The following is a 16,722-nucleotide window of genomic DNA, read 5'->3' on the forward strand; positions in this document are numbered from 1 at the left end:
CTTGGAAGCTCATTTTTGCAATGTGCATGCTTACAGTTTGGTGCATTTTGACTGGTGGTGGAGGTTTATTAAGCAATCTCCCTTCCCCTACTGGATGCCTTTCCCTACTGGCTCCTCTGTTCGCTCTTGCGCTATTTTCTCAGTCATTGCTCTTGAGTTTTGTTTTCTATCAGGTCAAGAGACCACTATAATTTCCACATGGAGATGTTTCACAGTTGTGTTATCTTTGTACCAAAGTTAGTTAAGTTACTTAACTCTGTCTTGCAGCTAATGATAGGGATTGAAATATATATACAAATAGAGGAGCTTTGTAAAAGTTTATCTCAAAATGATGGGAAAGAATCAGCATGTGAAAGTATAATTACTTTATCTATGGGAACAAGTAAGATTCCCAAGAGTCATCCAAAAAGGTGCTTTATGGACTTGTGGGAGGAATAAAAGGGCTTCCAACAATCAGTGAGGTCCCTTATGACTGGTTTGAAAAACCTAGTGTAGAGTTGTGGGTGGCATTTATATGAGGCCCCTCCAACTTTGGTGGTTTATCCCAAAGGAAACGGGATGAAGGGAGGAAATGAATTTTATGTAGACTTCAGTGACCAATTTCAGGAAGTCTGAAAAAGATTTCATATTACACATACTCTTCTAAAGTACTTATTGCTCAGATACTATTTACATGTCACTGGAAACATACATTTTCAAATTCTTTCTGATTTTCTCTTTAAAGTAGTTCACTTCTAAAATTGAGTAGGAAGCAGAATTAGATGGCTAAACAGTTTTTAGCTCTAAGACAGGAATCAGCAAACTGTAGCCCACAGGCCAAATCCAGTCCTGTGTCTGTGTTTATAAATAAAACTTTATTGGCACAAAGCCACACCCATCCATTTATGTATTGCATATGGCTACTTTTGTGCTATAATGGCAGAGTTGAGTAGCTGGGACAAAGACAGTATAGCCTTCAAAGCCTGTACTACTAACTATTTGCCATTTACAGAAAAAGTTTGCTGATTCCCGTTCTAAGACTCTATACTTTTTAAAGTGTCATCCCTTCTCTGTGTATAGGAAGAGATTGGAACAGTGAACTCTGTGTCTCTTTCAAAATCCTGATGTTCTGAGTTTTCTTTTGAAACTCAAATGTTCTCAAACAGCCACAGTGAGAAAAAGGAGAATAAAATGGAAATAGGTTTTCTTTACTATCAAGAGAGGTGCCCTTGCTATGTATATCTCTTCATCTGGCAGTGATGGCAACTGTTATTGTCAACATTTTTTTTCTTTTTTTTTGATTAGACACCTGGATTTTTCCTAGGGGCTGGTTGCCTCTTAAGTAAAGAAATCTTGATCCATAGGCAGAGAGAAGCAGAAAACGCAGCAGAAGCTAAGGCTGCTTTCTGTTCTCTGGTATGCTCCGAGGAATTCCCAATCAGTGAGCTCTCTACCCACTGGAAATCAGATATAAACAAGATGACTATTTAGGATCTGGCAGGGAGGAGTTAAAATGGAAATCCAGTACTTCTTTTGGTGTTCTGTCTCAAGCCACTCCTAGGACTGTAGCAGAACCTGAAATGAAGTACCTTTTAAATGTGTGTCCTGTCTTTCAAATTGCCAAACAGTGTGAGGCCAGACTGGACATACAAGGGCATTTGAAAACATTACATAAAACAGCTTCATTTTCTTCAATTCTATCCTGCAGTGAGTCTATTTTGTAACTGATAGACATCAAATGGGCCCCCGTACAGGCTGACTGATTTCAGCAGGGTGCATTTGGATCTTTCACAGTGATGTCAAAGGAAGTTAACAGAAATTCTGCAGTTCTGTCATTATAACAGACTTGATTCAGTCGGTCTGATTGTCTTGCCACCTGCTAAAATCTTACATAAGTCCACTTCTGAATGGTAGCTGAAGAAGAAATGACTGGAGATGAAGAGAGAGCAAAGTGTTTTGCAACTTTCTGAATGAAACCGAGGTTTTCAGTGATACTTTGTTACTTGTAACACTCTTTTTTTTAATGTATTTTATTTATTTTTAAATTTATTGGGGTGGCATTTGTTAATAAAATTATATAGGTTTCAAGTGTACAATTATATAATGTATCATCTACATATTGCATTGTGAGCTCACCACCCAAAGTCAAATCTCCTTCCATCACCATATATCAGACGCCCTTTTCTTTGCCCTGCCCCCGCCTCCCTTACCCTCTGGTAACCAATGAACTGTTGTCTGTGTCTATGAGGTTTTGTTTGTTTGATTGGCTTTTTGGTTTGTTGCTTTGAGTTTTATATCCCACATGAGTGTAATCATATGGTTCTCAAATTTTTCTTCCTTTTTTAAGATTTTCATTAAAATATAGCTAACATACAATATTAGTTTCAGGGGTAAACCATAGTTATTCAACATTTATATACCTAAAGAACAGATCACCATGATAACTCATTTGACACTATACTATGCTATCACAATATTATTGACTATATTTCCTATGCTTATATTATATTTCCATGACTTAACTTGTTTTATACCTGAAATTTGGACCTCTTATTCCCCTTCACTTCCCCCCCCTTTTTTAATTTTTCAATTACAATTGACATTCAATATTATTTGATATTAATTTTAAGTATACAGCATAGTGGTTAGACATTTATATAATTTAAGAAGTGATCCCCCTGACTAGTGTAGTACCCACCTGGCACTATACATAGTTATTACCATATCATTGACTATATTCCCTATGCTTTACTCTGCATCCCCATGACTATTTTGTAACTACTAATTTGTACTTCTTAATCCCTTCACCTTTTCCACCCTGCCTCCCAACCCCTCCCATCTAACACCCCAACAAATCTAGTACCCATCTGACACCATACATAGTTATTACAATACTATCGACTATATATTCCTTATGTTATACCTTCCAACCAATTTGTACTTCTTCATCCCTTCCCCCTTTTCAGCCACACCCCCAACTCCCCTCCCATCTAGCAACCATAAAAATGTTTTCTATATCTATGAGTTTGTTTCTTTTATTTTGTTTATGTTGTTCTTTAGATTCCATATATAAGCAAAATCACATTGCATCTGTCTTTCTCTGATACTCCACTCAGCACAATACCCTCCAGGCCCATCCATGCTGCCACAGATGACAAGAACCCATTCCCTTTCATGGCCGAGCAATATTCCATTGTATATATGTACCACCTCCTCTTTATCCATTGTTGTATAGATGGACACCCAGGTTTTCTCCACGTCTTGGCTACTGTAAACAATGCTGCAATGAACATATGGATGCACACATCCCCTCAAAGTAGTGTTTTGGATTTCTTTGGATAAATACACAGAAATGGGATTACTGGATCCTTCTTTGTCTTTTGTTATAGCCTTTGTTTTAAAGTCTATTTTGTCTTATATAAGTATTGCTACCCTAGATTTTTGTTTGTTTCCATTTTCATGAAATATCTTTTTCCATTCCTTTTCTGTCTGTCTGTGTGTGTCTTTCAATCTGAAGCGAGTCTCTTGTAGGCAGCATATGTAAGGGTTTTGTTTTCTTATCCATTCAGCCCTCTGATGTCTTTTAATTAGAGCATTTAATCCATTTACATTGAAAATAATTGTTGGTAGATATGTAGCTATTGCCATTTTATTATTCATAATTTTTATTTTTTTTTTCCTTCTTAAAGAAGTTCCTCTAACATTTCTTGTAATACAGTTTGGTGGTGATGAACTCCTTTAGCTTTTTCTTGTCTGGGAAGCTCTTTATCTGTCCTTCGATTTTAAATGATAGGTTTGCTGGGTAGAGTACCATTGGTTGTAGGTTCTTGCTTTTCATCATGTTGAATACTTTGTGGCAATCCCTTCTGGCCTGCAAAGTTTCTTTTGAGAAATCAGCTGACAATCTTATGGGGGCTCCCTTAGTTGCCTTTCTCTTGCTGCTTTTAGGATTCTCTCTTTGTCTTTAACTTTTCCCATTTTAATTATACTGTGTCTTGGTGTGGGCCTGTTTGGGTTCATTTTGTTTGGGACTCTGCATTTCCTGGACTTGTCAGGTTAGAGAAGTTTCAGTCATTATCTCTTTAAATAGGTTTTCAGTTCCTTGCTTTCTCTCTTCTCCTTCTGGTACCCCTATGATGTGAATGTTATTACACTTTATGTTGTCCCAGAGGTCTCTTAAATTATCCTCATTTTTTTGGATTCTTTTTTTCTTTTTGCTGTTCTGACTGAGTATTTTATCTACCTTGTCCTCCAAATTGCTGATTCAATCCTCTGCTTCATCTAATCTGCTGGTGATTCCTTCTAGTGCATTCTTCATTTCAGTTATTGTATTCTTCACTTCTGACTGGTCCTTTTTTTATGCTTGCTATCTCTGTTGAAGTTCTCACTAAGTTCCTTGAGCGTCTTTATAACCATTGTTTTGAACTCTGTCTCTGGTAGGTTGCTTGCCTCCATTTAGTTTGGTTATTTTTCTGGAGTTTTCTCCTGTTCTTTCATTTGGGACACATTTCTTTGTTTCCTCATTTTGGCTGCCTCTAGGTGTTTGTTTCTATGTATGAGGTAGATCTGCTGTGTCTCCTAGTCTTGGCCAGATAGCCTTATGTAGTAGGTGCCCTGTGGGGCCCTGGTACAGTCTCCCTGGTCACCTGTGCCGGATGCTCCAGGAGTGTCCCTTGTGTCAGTTGTCTGTGCCCTCCTATTATAGTTGAGCCTTGATTGCTATTGGCATGTCTGTGGGTGGCACTGGCCCTCAGGTTGATTGGCTGTGGGGTTTGGCCACATCCACAGCTTATGGGCTGCTGTACAGGGTGTTTACCCCACTGAAGAGGATTCACCCCAGACGGCTCTGGTGTCTGTTGAGACCACCTTTTGTGTATGCTGCTTGTGGGGCTAACTGGGTGGTGCTCTGCTATGGTCTGAAGCCCACCTCCAAGTATGTTGGTGCTGAGGCCTTTTGGAATGGCTCTGGGGCAGGCCCAGGTCACCCACTGCTTGTGACTGGCTGGGGACTACATGGTAGCAGCTATAAAGCTATCTGCAGTTGTGTCGTGCAGGGTCTCTGGTCCCGCTCCCCATACGACAACGCAGGATATGGTGAGGCCAGAAAGAACACCAACGGAGCAATAGATATGGGGTTCATATCCCTATATTTTTGCTGGCGGCTGGGTTGGAGATACAGGAAGCAGGCTCCACACGATGCACAATCCACCATCTGCTTCTCTGCCAATGAACCAACCTCCTAACGTAGCCACAGCAGTTATATTAGCGGCTAATGGCTAACCAACCGGTAACTGCTAATGGCCACCCCGCCACAGTGGATGGCCATCTGATTACAGCTGATGGCCATCTAATAACTAAGCCAGCACCTTTCCATGTGAGGCCAACATCCTGGAAACTGCTCTCTGGGACTTGTCCTCATAAGTTGGTTGCTGCCTGTGCTAAACTTGGAGGTGCATGGGAGAGGACACACTGCAAACTGAGGACAGCTAGCACCAGTACCAGGCCTGGGATAGCTCCGCAAAAAGCCAGGACACCTGGAGGCCTGCGGCCACCTACCGGCTTCTCTAAGGTTCAGCCACTGATAAAGCCTCGTACAATATCCAAGTTGGGTGAAGCAGGGTCTCAGGGAATCACTAGAGTGGGAAGAGTTGTGATCAACAGGTTAATGTAAACTCTGGTTTGGTGCCAGTGCTGAGCCTGGAGCTACTAAACAAAAGTCTCTGAGCACACCTGAGGCCAGATGCCGCCCACCTGGGGCCTGTGGTCTCTCCAATAGTTTTCCAAGAAAGAGTGCTATGTGGGAGGGGCTGGGTGCTCATGGGAAAATGTCTCCAGAACTGGGGGAGTTGGGTAGGGCAGTGAGTCAGCAGTTTGGAGCAGTGGAGCTCACTAGACCAATCAGATTCAGATTTAGCTGTATGGGGGCGGGCTCAACACAAGAAAGATGGCGTCCGCTTGCTGGCTGCAAGAGAGGAAGATCCCACACAGGGAAAGTGGTGACTGTCTTCCAGCCCTCTCTGAAGCCACAAACTTCAGTCTGCCCCAGGCCCCCCCTCCTGCCGTATGCCTCCAACGCTTCCCGAGTCACCGTCCCTACGCTGGAGCCCAGGGTGAGTGCCTGCGGGTGAAAGAATCTGTGTACAGGCCATTTAAGATAACACTGGGTTTCCTGCAGCCTTCCATCCCACTCGGATGGTCAGACTCCCCACTGTTTTTCACAGCCCCATGTTGCGGGGCTCCTCTTCCCAACACTTTGGGAAGAGGGAGTCTGGTGTGGGGCGGGGTCCCTCGCTCTATAAGGGGAACTTCTGTGGCTGAGAGATCCCTCCCAATTTTCATTTACCCCACCGAGGTTTAAGGCTTGCCCGTTTCGTGCCTCCAACCCTCCTACCAGTCTCAACGTGGCTTTTTTATATCCTTAGTTATAAAACTTCTGTTCATCCAGACTTCAGATAGGTCTCCAGATTGATTGTCCTATAATTTGATTGTAATTTTAATGTGTTCACGGAAGGACACAGGCACAGTGTTTATCTATTCCGCCATCTTGGATCTCTCTCACTTGCAACACTCTTAATTATCCAGGTGCAGCTTTTTCTTCTTCCTTTTCTTCTTCTTCAGTTTTTTAAATTGATGCTTCAGTCAGTCTGATAGATCTTTCTTATAAGTGTGTGTGTGTGTGTGTGTGTGTGTGTGTGTACACATACACATACGAGAGAGAGAGAGAACAGGAATGTATCTTAAAATCTGAAAACTTAATCATCTTACCCAGATTATTTTAGAATTAGCTTTCCCTTTTTGCCATCTTAAGAGCAAGAATCTTTGCTTTTTTCCGTTTTCCTCACTGCTTCATCCTTTGGTGGAAATGATAGTTTCTTAAGGATATGGACAAATGGCAGGGAAAAGTAGAAAAAAATACTTGAATATATAATGGGGTGGCACGTGACACTACAATTCTACTACATCGAAGATGTATCTTTTATCTAGTTAGTTAAAAACATCCTTCAATTAGTGTTTAACATAACATTTCACTGTATCCCATTTAGCATGTATAAATAATGCTATAAATAGTCCCTTTAGGTCAATGATAATCAAAAGGGGTGACATGGTTCCTGGAGAAGTATTTTGGAAATAGGTGAGGACAATTTGAGATTGTTTTAATGAAGGATATTCCAAGTAGCACCAACTGACAACACACAGAGGATATGCTCTGTAATACATTAGACAATTCCAAACAATAATAAATTGTTCCATGTCCCAGCAGACATTCAAGTGAGTGAAAACTGTTTTATATCAGAACCTACAATCAAACTTCATTCTGCATATGAATACAAAGTATTCATATTACTCTTACATTAACTCTTACATAGTGTTAATATGCTCTGTTCTTTTTTTTTTTTTTTTTAACAGGATTTTATTGGGGAACAGTGTGTACTTCCAGGATATTTTTTTTTCTTTCCAAGTCAAGTTGTTGTCCTTTCAATCTTAGCTGTGGAGGGTGCTGTTCAGCTTCAAGTTGTTGTCTTTTCAGTCTTAGTTGTGGAGGGCGCAGCTCAGCTCCAGGTCCAGTTGCCGTTGCTAGTTGCAGGGGGTGCAGACCACCATCCCTTGCGGGACTCGAATTGAACCGGCAACCTTGTGGTTGAGAGCCCACTGGCCCATGTGGGAATCGAACCGGCAGCCTTCGGAGTCAGGAGCATGAAGCTCTAACCGCCTGAGCCACCGGGCCGGCCCCAATATGGCCTGTTCTTCAGCAATGCAAATACTGTGTAAATAAAGGGAAAGTGGTTCTTCATTTTGTTCCAAACTTTGCCAAGAGTTGTTCACTATTTTGGAAAATCAAGCACTGTGAGCAATGCCATTTGTGGATTCTGGAATCTGCAGTACAATACAACTGTATTATTTGTACCTGTTTCAGTCAAGTATCCAACCTCTTCATTTTAACATCTAGTATATCATTCATACCCAAGTATTTATAAATTGAAATATATAATATCTTATTATAAATTGCCTTTGACTTTTTTTACAGTTAAAGCATGACATGGATTATTGATATTTTTTTAATTAAGTGTGTAAATAAGCAGTCAATAAACTTTTTCAGTAAAGAACCATGTAGGAAACATTTTAGGCTTTGTAGGCCCGTGGTCTCAGTCACATCTATTCAACTCTGCTGTTGTAGTTAGAAAGCGCCATAGACAATGTATAAATAAATAGGTATGGCCGTGTTCCAATAAAATTTGACTTATGCATACTAAAATTTGCCTTTAATATAATTTTCACATGTCACAGTATCTTTCTTTGATTTTTTTAAAAACTATTTAAAAATGTAAAATCAGTGTTAGCTCTTGGGCAGGACCGAAACAGTCATTGGACCATCTTTGGTTGGCAGCCAATGGTTTGCCAATCTCTGTTCCAGTGAAGCATGATCAAGCATTTTTACACATTGAAATATATATTATTATCCATTGCATTTCTTTTATTTCTCCTTTATATGATAGCTAAAGCACCATGTTGACCTTTTGAAATAAATGTGCGTAAATCCTGTAAGCAAAACTTTCTGTAAAACGACTTGGTAAAAAAATTTAATGTAACACAGCAATTTTTGAGTGCTGTGCAGATCCTTACTTGGAATGATGAAATGTATACCAGAGAGTGTGGCTTCCCACACAGCTGGCTCTGAGAATAAAAAGTGAAGGCTGTATTTACGGTTTAAATTGCTCAATGACAGGCAGCAATCCTGATTGGATAAAATCCTGATTGGTCAGGCCTAATGGTCTCCCGGCTGACTTCAAATTCCCTTGTCTTTCCCCGATGCTATAAATGCCTGTAGTCTCTGTTGACTTCCAGTTTTATCAAAACTCAGAAGTTCCTGTCTTTGATAAGGAAAATCAATCCTGGCTAATCTCTAATACAAAGCTGTTATGTGGTGTCCCATAGTTTTCATGCTTTTGAGCTTTCAGAAATGTGGATCTTTTCCAGGCTTGGGACATCCTCCATGTCCAACAGAGCTAAGCTGTAATACCAGAGTTGCGGGGGTTTTTGTTTGTTTGTTTGTTTTTCAGTAGGATATACTGTCTGTGAATTTAATTATCATCAAGATGAACATTGCAAAGTGTTTGCTTCAAAACAGGGCCACTGTGTCTGAGTCAATTAGGGATTCCCCTCTTGCTCCTCTGAGGGTCCTCTGATGAGTTGGGGAGAAACTTGAGGCTGGATCACGCAATGTCAAGGCCTGAGGGAGAATTAGAATCGTTCTGAACTCTAAAGAAATGTCTTTTGTTCACCTCCTTCGTGAACTTTGCAAGCATACAACTCTTTTTTTTTTTTAAGATCATTGCTTTTTTTTTTGCTTTTTTTTTTTTTTTTTTTAAAGATTTTATTGGGGAAAGGGAACAGGACTTTATTGGGGAACAGTGTGTACTTCCAGGACTTTTTTCCAAGTCAAGTTGTTGTCCTTTCAATCTTAGTTGTGGAGGGTGCTGTTCAGCTTCAAGTTGTCCTTTCAGTCTTAGTTGTGGAGGGCGCAGCTCAGCTCCAGGTCCAGTTGCCATTGCTAGTTGCAGGGGGCGCAGCCCACCATCCCTTGCAAGAGTCAAACCGGCAACCTTGTGGTTGAGAGGATGCACTCCAACCAACTGAGCCATCCGGGACCTCAGCTGCAGCTCAGCTCAAGGTGCCATGTTCAATCTTAGTTGCAGGGGGTTGAGCCCACCATCCCTTGCGGGACTCGAGGAATTGAACTGGCAACCTTGTGGTTAAGAGCCCATTGGCCCATGTGGGAATTGAACCAGCAGCCTTCGGAGTTAGGAGCATGGAGCTCTAACTGCCTGAGCCACCGGGCCAGCCCCCAAGCATACAACTCTTGATCTGGTTTATCCATTTGGTCAGGCCTAAAGGTCTCCTGGCTGACTTCAGATCTCCTTGTCTTTCCCTGGTGCTACAAATACTTGGAGTCACTGTTGACTCTTCCACTTGGCACCCTGGTTGGACAGAACCTCTCCAGGCTCTGCTCTCAGGACACTATTCTCTTTGTCTGCTGCCCCGGAACAGATACACTGGCTTTCAATTCAGCTGCCTTCAGTATCTTCCTCAAGGACTGTGGGGACATCCGGCTCTCTCCATGACACATGGGAATTCAAAGTAGTGGGAAATCCACTATGCACCTTGAAATGTGGTATTTTCCCAGAGCCTTAAATAGGTTCTTTGTGCCTCTTCTATTTGTTTCTCATGTCTCCTAGACCCACTGTCAACTCCAGAAAAAGTAGGCTTGTCTTTCACTTGTCCTATGTCACAAACCCTCTTTCATCACACAACTGCAAGCCTCAGGTGTCTTAACATCATAGGCAGACAAGGTATCTTCTGTATTGTGGAGCTAAGCGATCACAGCTCACATGGAAGCCAAAGGAATTTAGCAAATCCTCACTATACACAAAGTTTTGCTTTCAAACCCATTGTCTTGTACCATTATCTCTAACCCAGAATGTTGAGTCTGAAAAAGGACACTGAAAAGGGAACAAGATTTAAAGAAAGGAAATTAAAAATTTGCTACATACTGGCCAAATTACAAGTATGGTAGGCATTACCTTGTTTTCCTCCAATGAGACTGAGAGCTGAAATATGAATGCAGTTTAATTAGTAAGAGGATCAATGCAAGTTTATATGTCACCTATACTTTGGGATGTACACCCACATGGAATAGAATTACCCTAATTCACCCATCAACTGTCATAAATGTCAAAGATTATTCTGAGGTCATGTCAGTATGAACTCACAGATCCCTATGATATGTTCCAGTTTCTTGGTATTTCTACTCTTTTTCCCTAAGATGTTAAGCCCTCACCGTGATTATTTATGTTATTGTTTACATTTTCCTGGGACCTGGCGAAAGCTGGCTGGTTATACCCTTCCCTCTTCTAGCTTAGCCTTTTTAGCAAACACCCTACCTCTCCATTTCTAAGGGTTCTGTGCACATGTATGGTTCTTGCCTGGCTTGTGGATAGGATCAGCCTCCTCTCCTCAATTCCAGTGGATGATATGTGTGTATGTGTGTGTGTGTAAGGGATGGGTGAGAAAAGAGGTGAATCAGTGGTAGAGACAAGTAACAGGGGAATTCAAATAGGCTTAAATACAATAGGCTAAATACACAGTTACTATCTATTTCTCTTCAATAGAATTATCCTGAGTGATTTTCATAAAACTCTATGACAAGATATTTATAGGTTAATAATCTATTTGAAAAAAAGGAGCAGTGGGGTTGCTGTTACATTTTGTAGTATGCCTTTTGGGTAAAAAGAGTTATGTGTATTCATGCTTCTTGCTCAGACAGCCAAGACACAGTACTTCTCTGTTATTACCTTACTTTTTCTTTCTTATTTTCCTTTAGCTCAACAGAATTCACCAAAAATCCATGAAGGCTGGTGGGCATACAAGGAGGTGGTCCAGGGAAGCTTTGTTCCAGGTAAAATACATTTATTCTTAATTTTCAGAAAAGAATTTGAGTGACATATAGTATTATTTCCAGAATTTTGCATTTGCTACGTGGCATGGGATGGCTTGCAAAAGGTGGCATGGTATTACTTATGTGTTGGATGAATACTCCAGCAAGAGAAAGTTTAAGTGAGTGGCAATTTAACCAAGACCACATTTTTCCATCTGAGACTACATTCCAACGTCCTACAGGCAACTCTGTCAAGGAGTGGGTGATGGAGGATTGAGGGTTGAAGCCCCGTCTACTGGAATTTGGTTAAGTGAGAAAGTGCCATTTCTTAACATTCATGAAACAGGAAATCTGGAAAGGCTGACCATGGCAATGAGGCTTGCTGGGATGCATGCTGTCACTGATGGCACTTCAGTAGCATCCATAGTCAGGATTTAGCAGATTGGGCCAAGCACCAGCTAAAAATAACAGGCAGAGTGGATACTGTCAGCATGGGGGGAAAAACTGAAGATAAGATGGAGCCAGAAACGTGCTGTGACTTTGGTTTAAAAGAAAGGTAGAAGGTTCTTACCTTTTCCCACTATTCTTACCCTAATTGTGGACCTCATCCTTCTGCTGCATCAAGACTTTAGTGGGGAGAGAAGCAAGGGAAAGAGCAAGAATGTTAAACAGAAGAATGGAAGGGAAGGCAGATGAGATATTTCAAAGTATTTTAACTGCTTAGATGTGAGAGAGTAAGAAATAAAGCTCTCAACAGGAGCCAATGTGGGGTCCTCACTCAGGTACTGAGAACAGAGGCCCACAAATGTCGGCTGGGATCTTTGTAATTGGTGGGAAGTAGAAAGAGCAGTGCCCCCAGGTCACCTGGTTCATTCTTGGCTGGGATGTCTTCTCCTGTTCTCCAGTTCGTTACTGTGCAGAGCTAAGCAAGTTACTAAACCCCTCTGAGCTTCACTTTTCACATTTGCTTTGTAGGACCATAATCCATACTCTTGGAACTCTCCTATAGGAGGAAAGTGGGCTTGGTGAGGAAGAGTGGGTGATCCAGGAAAAAAGCCAGCTTACTGCCAAATAGCCTCATAAATTCATTTTATTAACTTGATAAGTTTACTCTGGTACATTTATTCCTTGGCTCAGTGGGATAGAAACTGGGCTTGATTAATGCACCCAGAAATTATCAGGTTTCTAATAATCTTGTAACAATTTAATTGACACAAGCTATGTTCATATGGCATATGTAGATACATGACATTTCATATTTACAATTGAGAATGTCCCTTTCTAATGGATAGAATGCTTGTATATTTTTTTTCCCAGAGGAATCTGCTTCTCATATACAAGCTATCCCAGAAATTACATTTTTAATTGTATTCTTGTGTTTTGTGATTATGGAATTAGAGCAACAAAGGGCATTCCTCCAGGTTATAATAAGTCTTGCTAAACTAGTAATTTCCTCTGTAGTGATTAAAATGCTCGTGGATAATACTGGGTAGGCACTGCAGAATTTTGCTTTTCTGCCCCATTTTTCTCTTTTGATGTTTTCCCCTCAGTTGACACATTCTTTACATGTGTTCACGGCTCTGTTTTGAGTTTGTTGTTGCTTCTAATAAGCACAGGAAAGAGTTTTACTTTTCCTTTATGTGTTGATTTGAAAGAGTTGAACTTTCCCTCATTTCCAGTTTTAAGTGAGATAATACGAATAAAACCTGCTATATGGGAAGCCGTAGGTGTGGCGTTCCGAACATGGAGTCTGGAATCAGGCAGGCCCGGAGTGGAGTCTGGGTTCTATGGATATTGCTGGTGTCAGCCAGTTGCCTCCCCACTCTCTGCCCCCCAGGGTCTTCATCTGTTAAAATGGAGAAGAGGAACAAATCAGCCTCACGAGGTTTTGTGAGGATTAAATTACATAATGCAGGAAGAGTGCTGATGGTCACATCTGGTGCATGCTGTGAGTCAGTACCTGTCAATTGTCCTTGGTTTAACTATTATTCTTTTATTAGTAACACCATAACTAGGTATTGGATACTTCTCTGCTTGCGCAAAGACAGCTAAAATTTAGAAAATGTATTAAAGCAAGTGAGGGTCTCTCATGATGCCTAGAACATGGAGGGTGCTTAGTAAGTGTTCCTTGAATTTGTAAGCTCAATGGATCTCTACACTGTGGCCACCTGAGAGGTGACTTTATCATCATCTGGATTTAACAGTCACGAAGACCTTTGGCTTCTGGGTAAAGAAGGGGGTGTATCTGATTCTTTATTTCACTTGCTAAACTTTCAGGAACCCCAACTCTTTTTCAAAAGATAGGAGTCATGAGAACTTTTGAATTAAGTAATTGGACCTGAGGCTCTAGCATCTGACAGACTCCAGGTGACCTACTTTATCTGAGCTGGTGCATAGGGCAAACAGGACCCTTCATTACTTCTTACAATTACGGAGTATAAGGCTGAGAGTGTTCTTTACTTTGCCACTGGGATTTTTTTTCATGTTATGGATGTGTGAAAGAGAAGAGAACTTCGTGTGACTACACTACTTGGACAAGTTTTATTGTCCCATAAGTTCTTTATAAGAATATCTAGAAATAATTGTCAGTTGGTATAACAACTGTCTATCTGTGATGTTAACAAAGCTTGTGGTGGATAGAAATATATGGTTTCTGTAGCAATGGCAAGCACAGGCTGATTTAGCACCAGAATAGCCCGCTTTGGTCAATTCAGTAGCATTTATAGAGTAGCCACCTGATGCTGAGCACTATGTATGCGGCTGCTGATAAAGAGGTCACCAATACATGGTTATTACTCAAGGGCGAACCCAATCTAAAGGAAAATAAGCCATAAACCCGTGACTCAGAATAACGAGGGCTCTGACAGAGTTTATAGAACATGTAAAGGAGGCCATAAAGTACTGGGATTCTGCCTGCCGGGTGTTTAACAGACTTTGTCGTCTCCCCACTCAAATCCATAGTTTCAGCCAACCCCCCCCATAACCACAGTCTGCCTTGCAGACAGAGCCCCAATTTTGTTTGACTGTTTATCGTCCCCACAGCCATGCGTTCAGGGAAGGAGCCCCTCCCCAGCGCTAGAAGGTTACTCTTGGCTAATATCTACACCAATCATGGAGATTCAGCCTCTTTCTTGACAGTGAGTGAGTGATTGAGACATCATATTGGCTAATTTTATGTGTCAACATGGCTAGTCCACAGTACTCAGATATTTGCTCAAACGTTATTCTAGATGTTTCTGTGAAGATAGTTTTTAAATGAGATTAACATTCACATCAGTGGACTTTGAGTAAAGCAGATTATCCTCCGTCATGTTGGTGGGCCCCATTCAGTCAGTTGAAGGCCTTAAGAGAAAAAGACTGAGGTCTCCCAAGGAAGAGGGAATTGTGATTCCAGCAGACTTTGGCCTTGAGCAGCAACATCAACACTTCCTTGGGTCTCCAGCCTACCCTGCAAGTCTACATATGTCAGTCTCCACAATCACATGAGCCAGTTCATTAAAATAAGTCTCTCTCTCTCTCTCTCTCTCTCTCTCTCTCTCTCTCTCTCTCTCTCTCTCCATACACACACACACACACACACACACACACACACACAGGTTCTGTTTCTCTGGAAAACCCTGACTAATATACTAATGCAGATATGGACATGTGATAAACAGTTCTATTCGTGGCTTGTGAGGAGAAGCCAGCTGGACAACCTTGGGGACAGAAGCCACACTGACGATAACAGAAAGTTGGAGAGAACCCACATCTTCTGTGTCCTACTTGAGCATTGAATTAGCCATGCAACTGCCTTGGCATTGATTTTCTTAAGTGAGATAACAAACCTCTTATTGTGGGAGCCACTTTACGTTAGGTTTTCTGCCACCTGCAGCCCAACGCATTCTTCGAGGTTCAGGTTTCTTTGTCCAAAGCAGAAGGAAAGGACTGGGTCTTAGCAATGTTCAGGATCACTCCAAGTCAAGGAGGTGGAGAAAGTGGGGGATATGAAGGTACACAACATTGGTAAAGAAGGGTGAAAATGCACCATGGGCTTGGGGGTTGCTGGGTGCTTCTGAGTGTGTAAGGAGCAGGGTACACAGTGGAGCCTGTTGAGGGAGAAGGCCAGCAAGCTCGTCAGGGGCCAGGCCGTGAAACTCTTTGTGTTCCATGTTCAAGAACTTGGACACAGTCCCTTTAGAAATAGGGGAATTAGAAGACATTTCTAAGCTCTGGAGAGACACAATCAGATGTGTATTTGAAAAAGCCAGCTACGGCTACAGTAATGGGGACACACTGTATTTCAATGAGGACATCAGAGGCAGAAGGACCTATGACGTGTTTTCTTTTTCGCTTTTTATCATCCAGGCAACAGATGGTAAGCACCTATATACTAAGACTGAAAAACAAAAAAAAAGGATTAATTATGGGGTTTGTTTAGTAGCATTTAAAGTACATATCTCTTTCACATATGTACATAACACATTTGTAATTTAACATAAATATATATACACATTTCACACATTTCAGAAAAATTTGTGCCAAATACTATCTATTCACATTCCACTTATCCAAAAACAGTAAGGAAACTGGGCATTGTCTTTAGAGGAGGCACTGTGCTACGAGCTGGGATTTCGAAAAGAGATGATCTCGAACTTCTTGAAGCTTCTTGGAGATACATGCTGAAATATGAGCTCTCTTTTCTCCCAGCAGTCGTCCTAGGAAGTAAAGCAAGCTGGATGGTGGGAGGCTGGGTGTGGGAGAGGAGGTGCTTGCCATCTAGGATGGCCTGCCTGGGTCATTCATTCCTCTTATTCCTCCACATAGCAAATGCTGCATATTAGTGAGAAAATAGTAGTTAAAATATTAGTTTTCGATTGCTAATAACCAATGACCGTGCATTTAGCAGCTTAAATAGGCACACATTGATTGTCTCCATTTCCTTGGGTCAGGGAATCTGGGCATGGCTCAGCTGGGTCTTCTGCTCACTGTCTCACACGCTGCACATGCTGTCAGTCCAGCTGAATTCTCATCTTGGGCCAAGCTCTTGCAGGTCCTGGGCAGAATCCAGTTTGTAGTTATAGGACTGAGTCCCTAGGCTCCTCCTATAGGTGTCCCTTCTCCATAGGCCTGTTCACAACATGGCTGATTGTTTCTTCAAGGCCAATGGGAAAGTGTCTTGCTTTGAATCTCTCCTTTTCCTTCCAGGAAGGCCTTGACTATCCTTTAAAAGTTAGGCCTACCCAGGATAACCTCCCTTTTGATCAACTAAAAGTCATCTGATTGAAGACCTCATTCATATCTCCAGAATCCCTTCCTCATTGTCATAT

At 41.5% G+C, this 16,722-nt stretch overlaps 1 protein-coding gene across 1 annotated transcript in view; it reads left to right on the top strand.

The window, feature by feature from the left end:
- The window catches only part of CA10 (carbonic anhydrase 10), a 452,569-nt gene that overhangs the window by 66,653 nt on the left and 369,194 nt on the right, over positions 1-16,722 (top strand). Inside the window, exon 2 of the mRNA XM_033091320.1 lies at positions 11,360-11,434. Within this exon, the coding sequence (XP_032947211.1) occupies positions 11,360-11,434 (75 nt within the window). The remainder of the gene's footprint in view (positions 1-11,359; positions 11,435-16,722) is intronic.

This window comes from Rhinolophus ferrumequinum, chromosome 21, assembly GCF_004115265.2.
Source record: "Rhinolophus ferrumequinum isolate MPI-CBG mRhiFer1 chromosome 21, mRhiFer1_v1.p, whole genome shotgun sequence".
Taxonomy (NCBI): Eukaryota; Metazoa; Chordata; class Mammalia; order Chiroptera; family Rhinolophidae; genus Rhinolophus; species Rhinolophus ferrumequinum.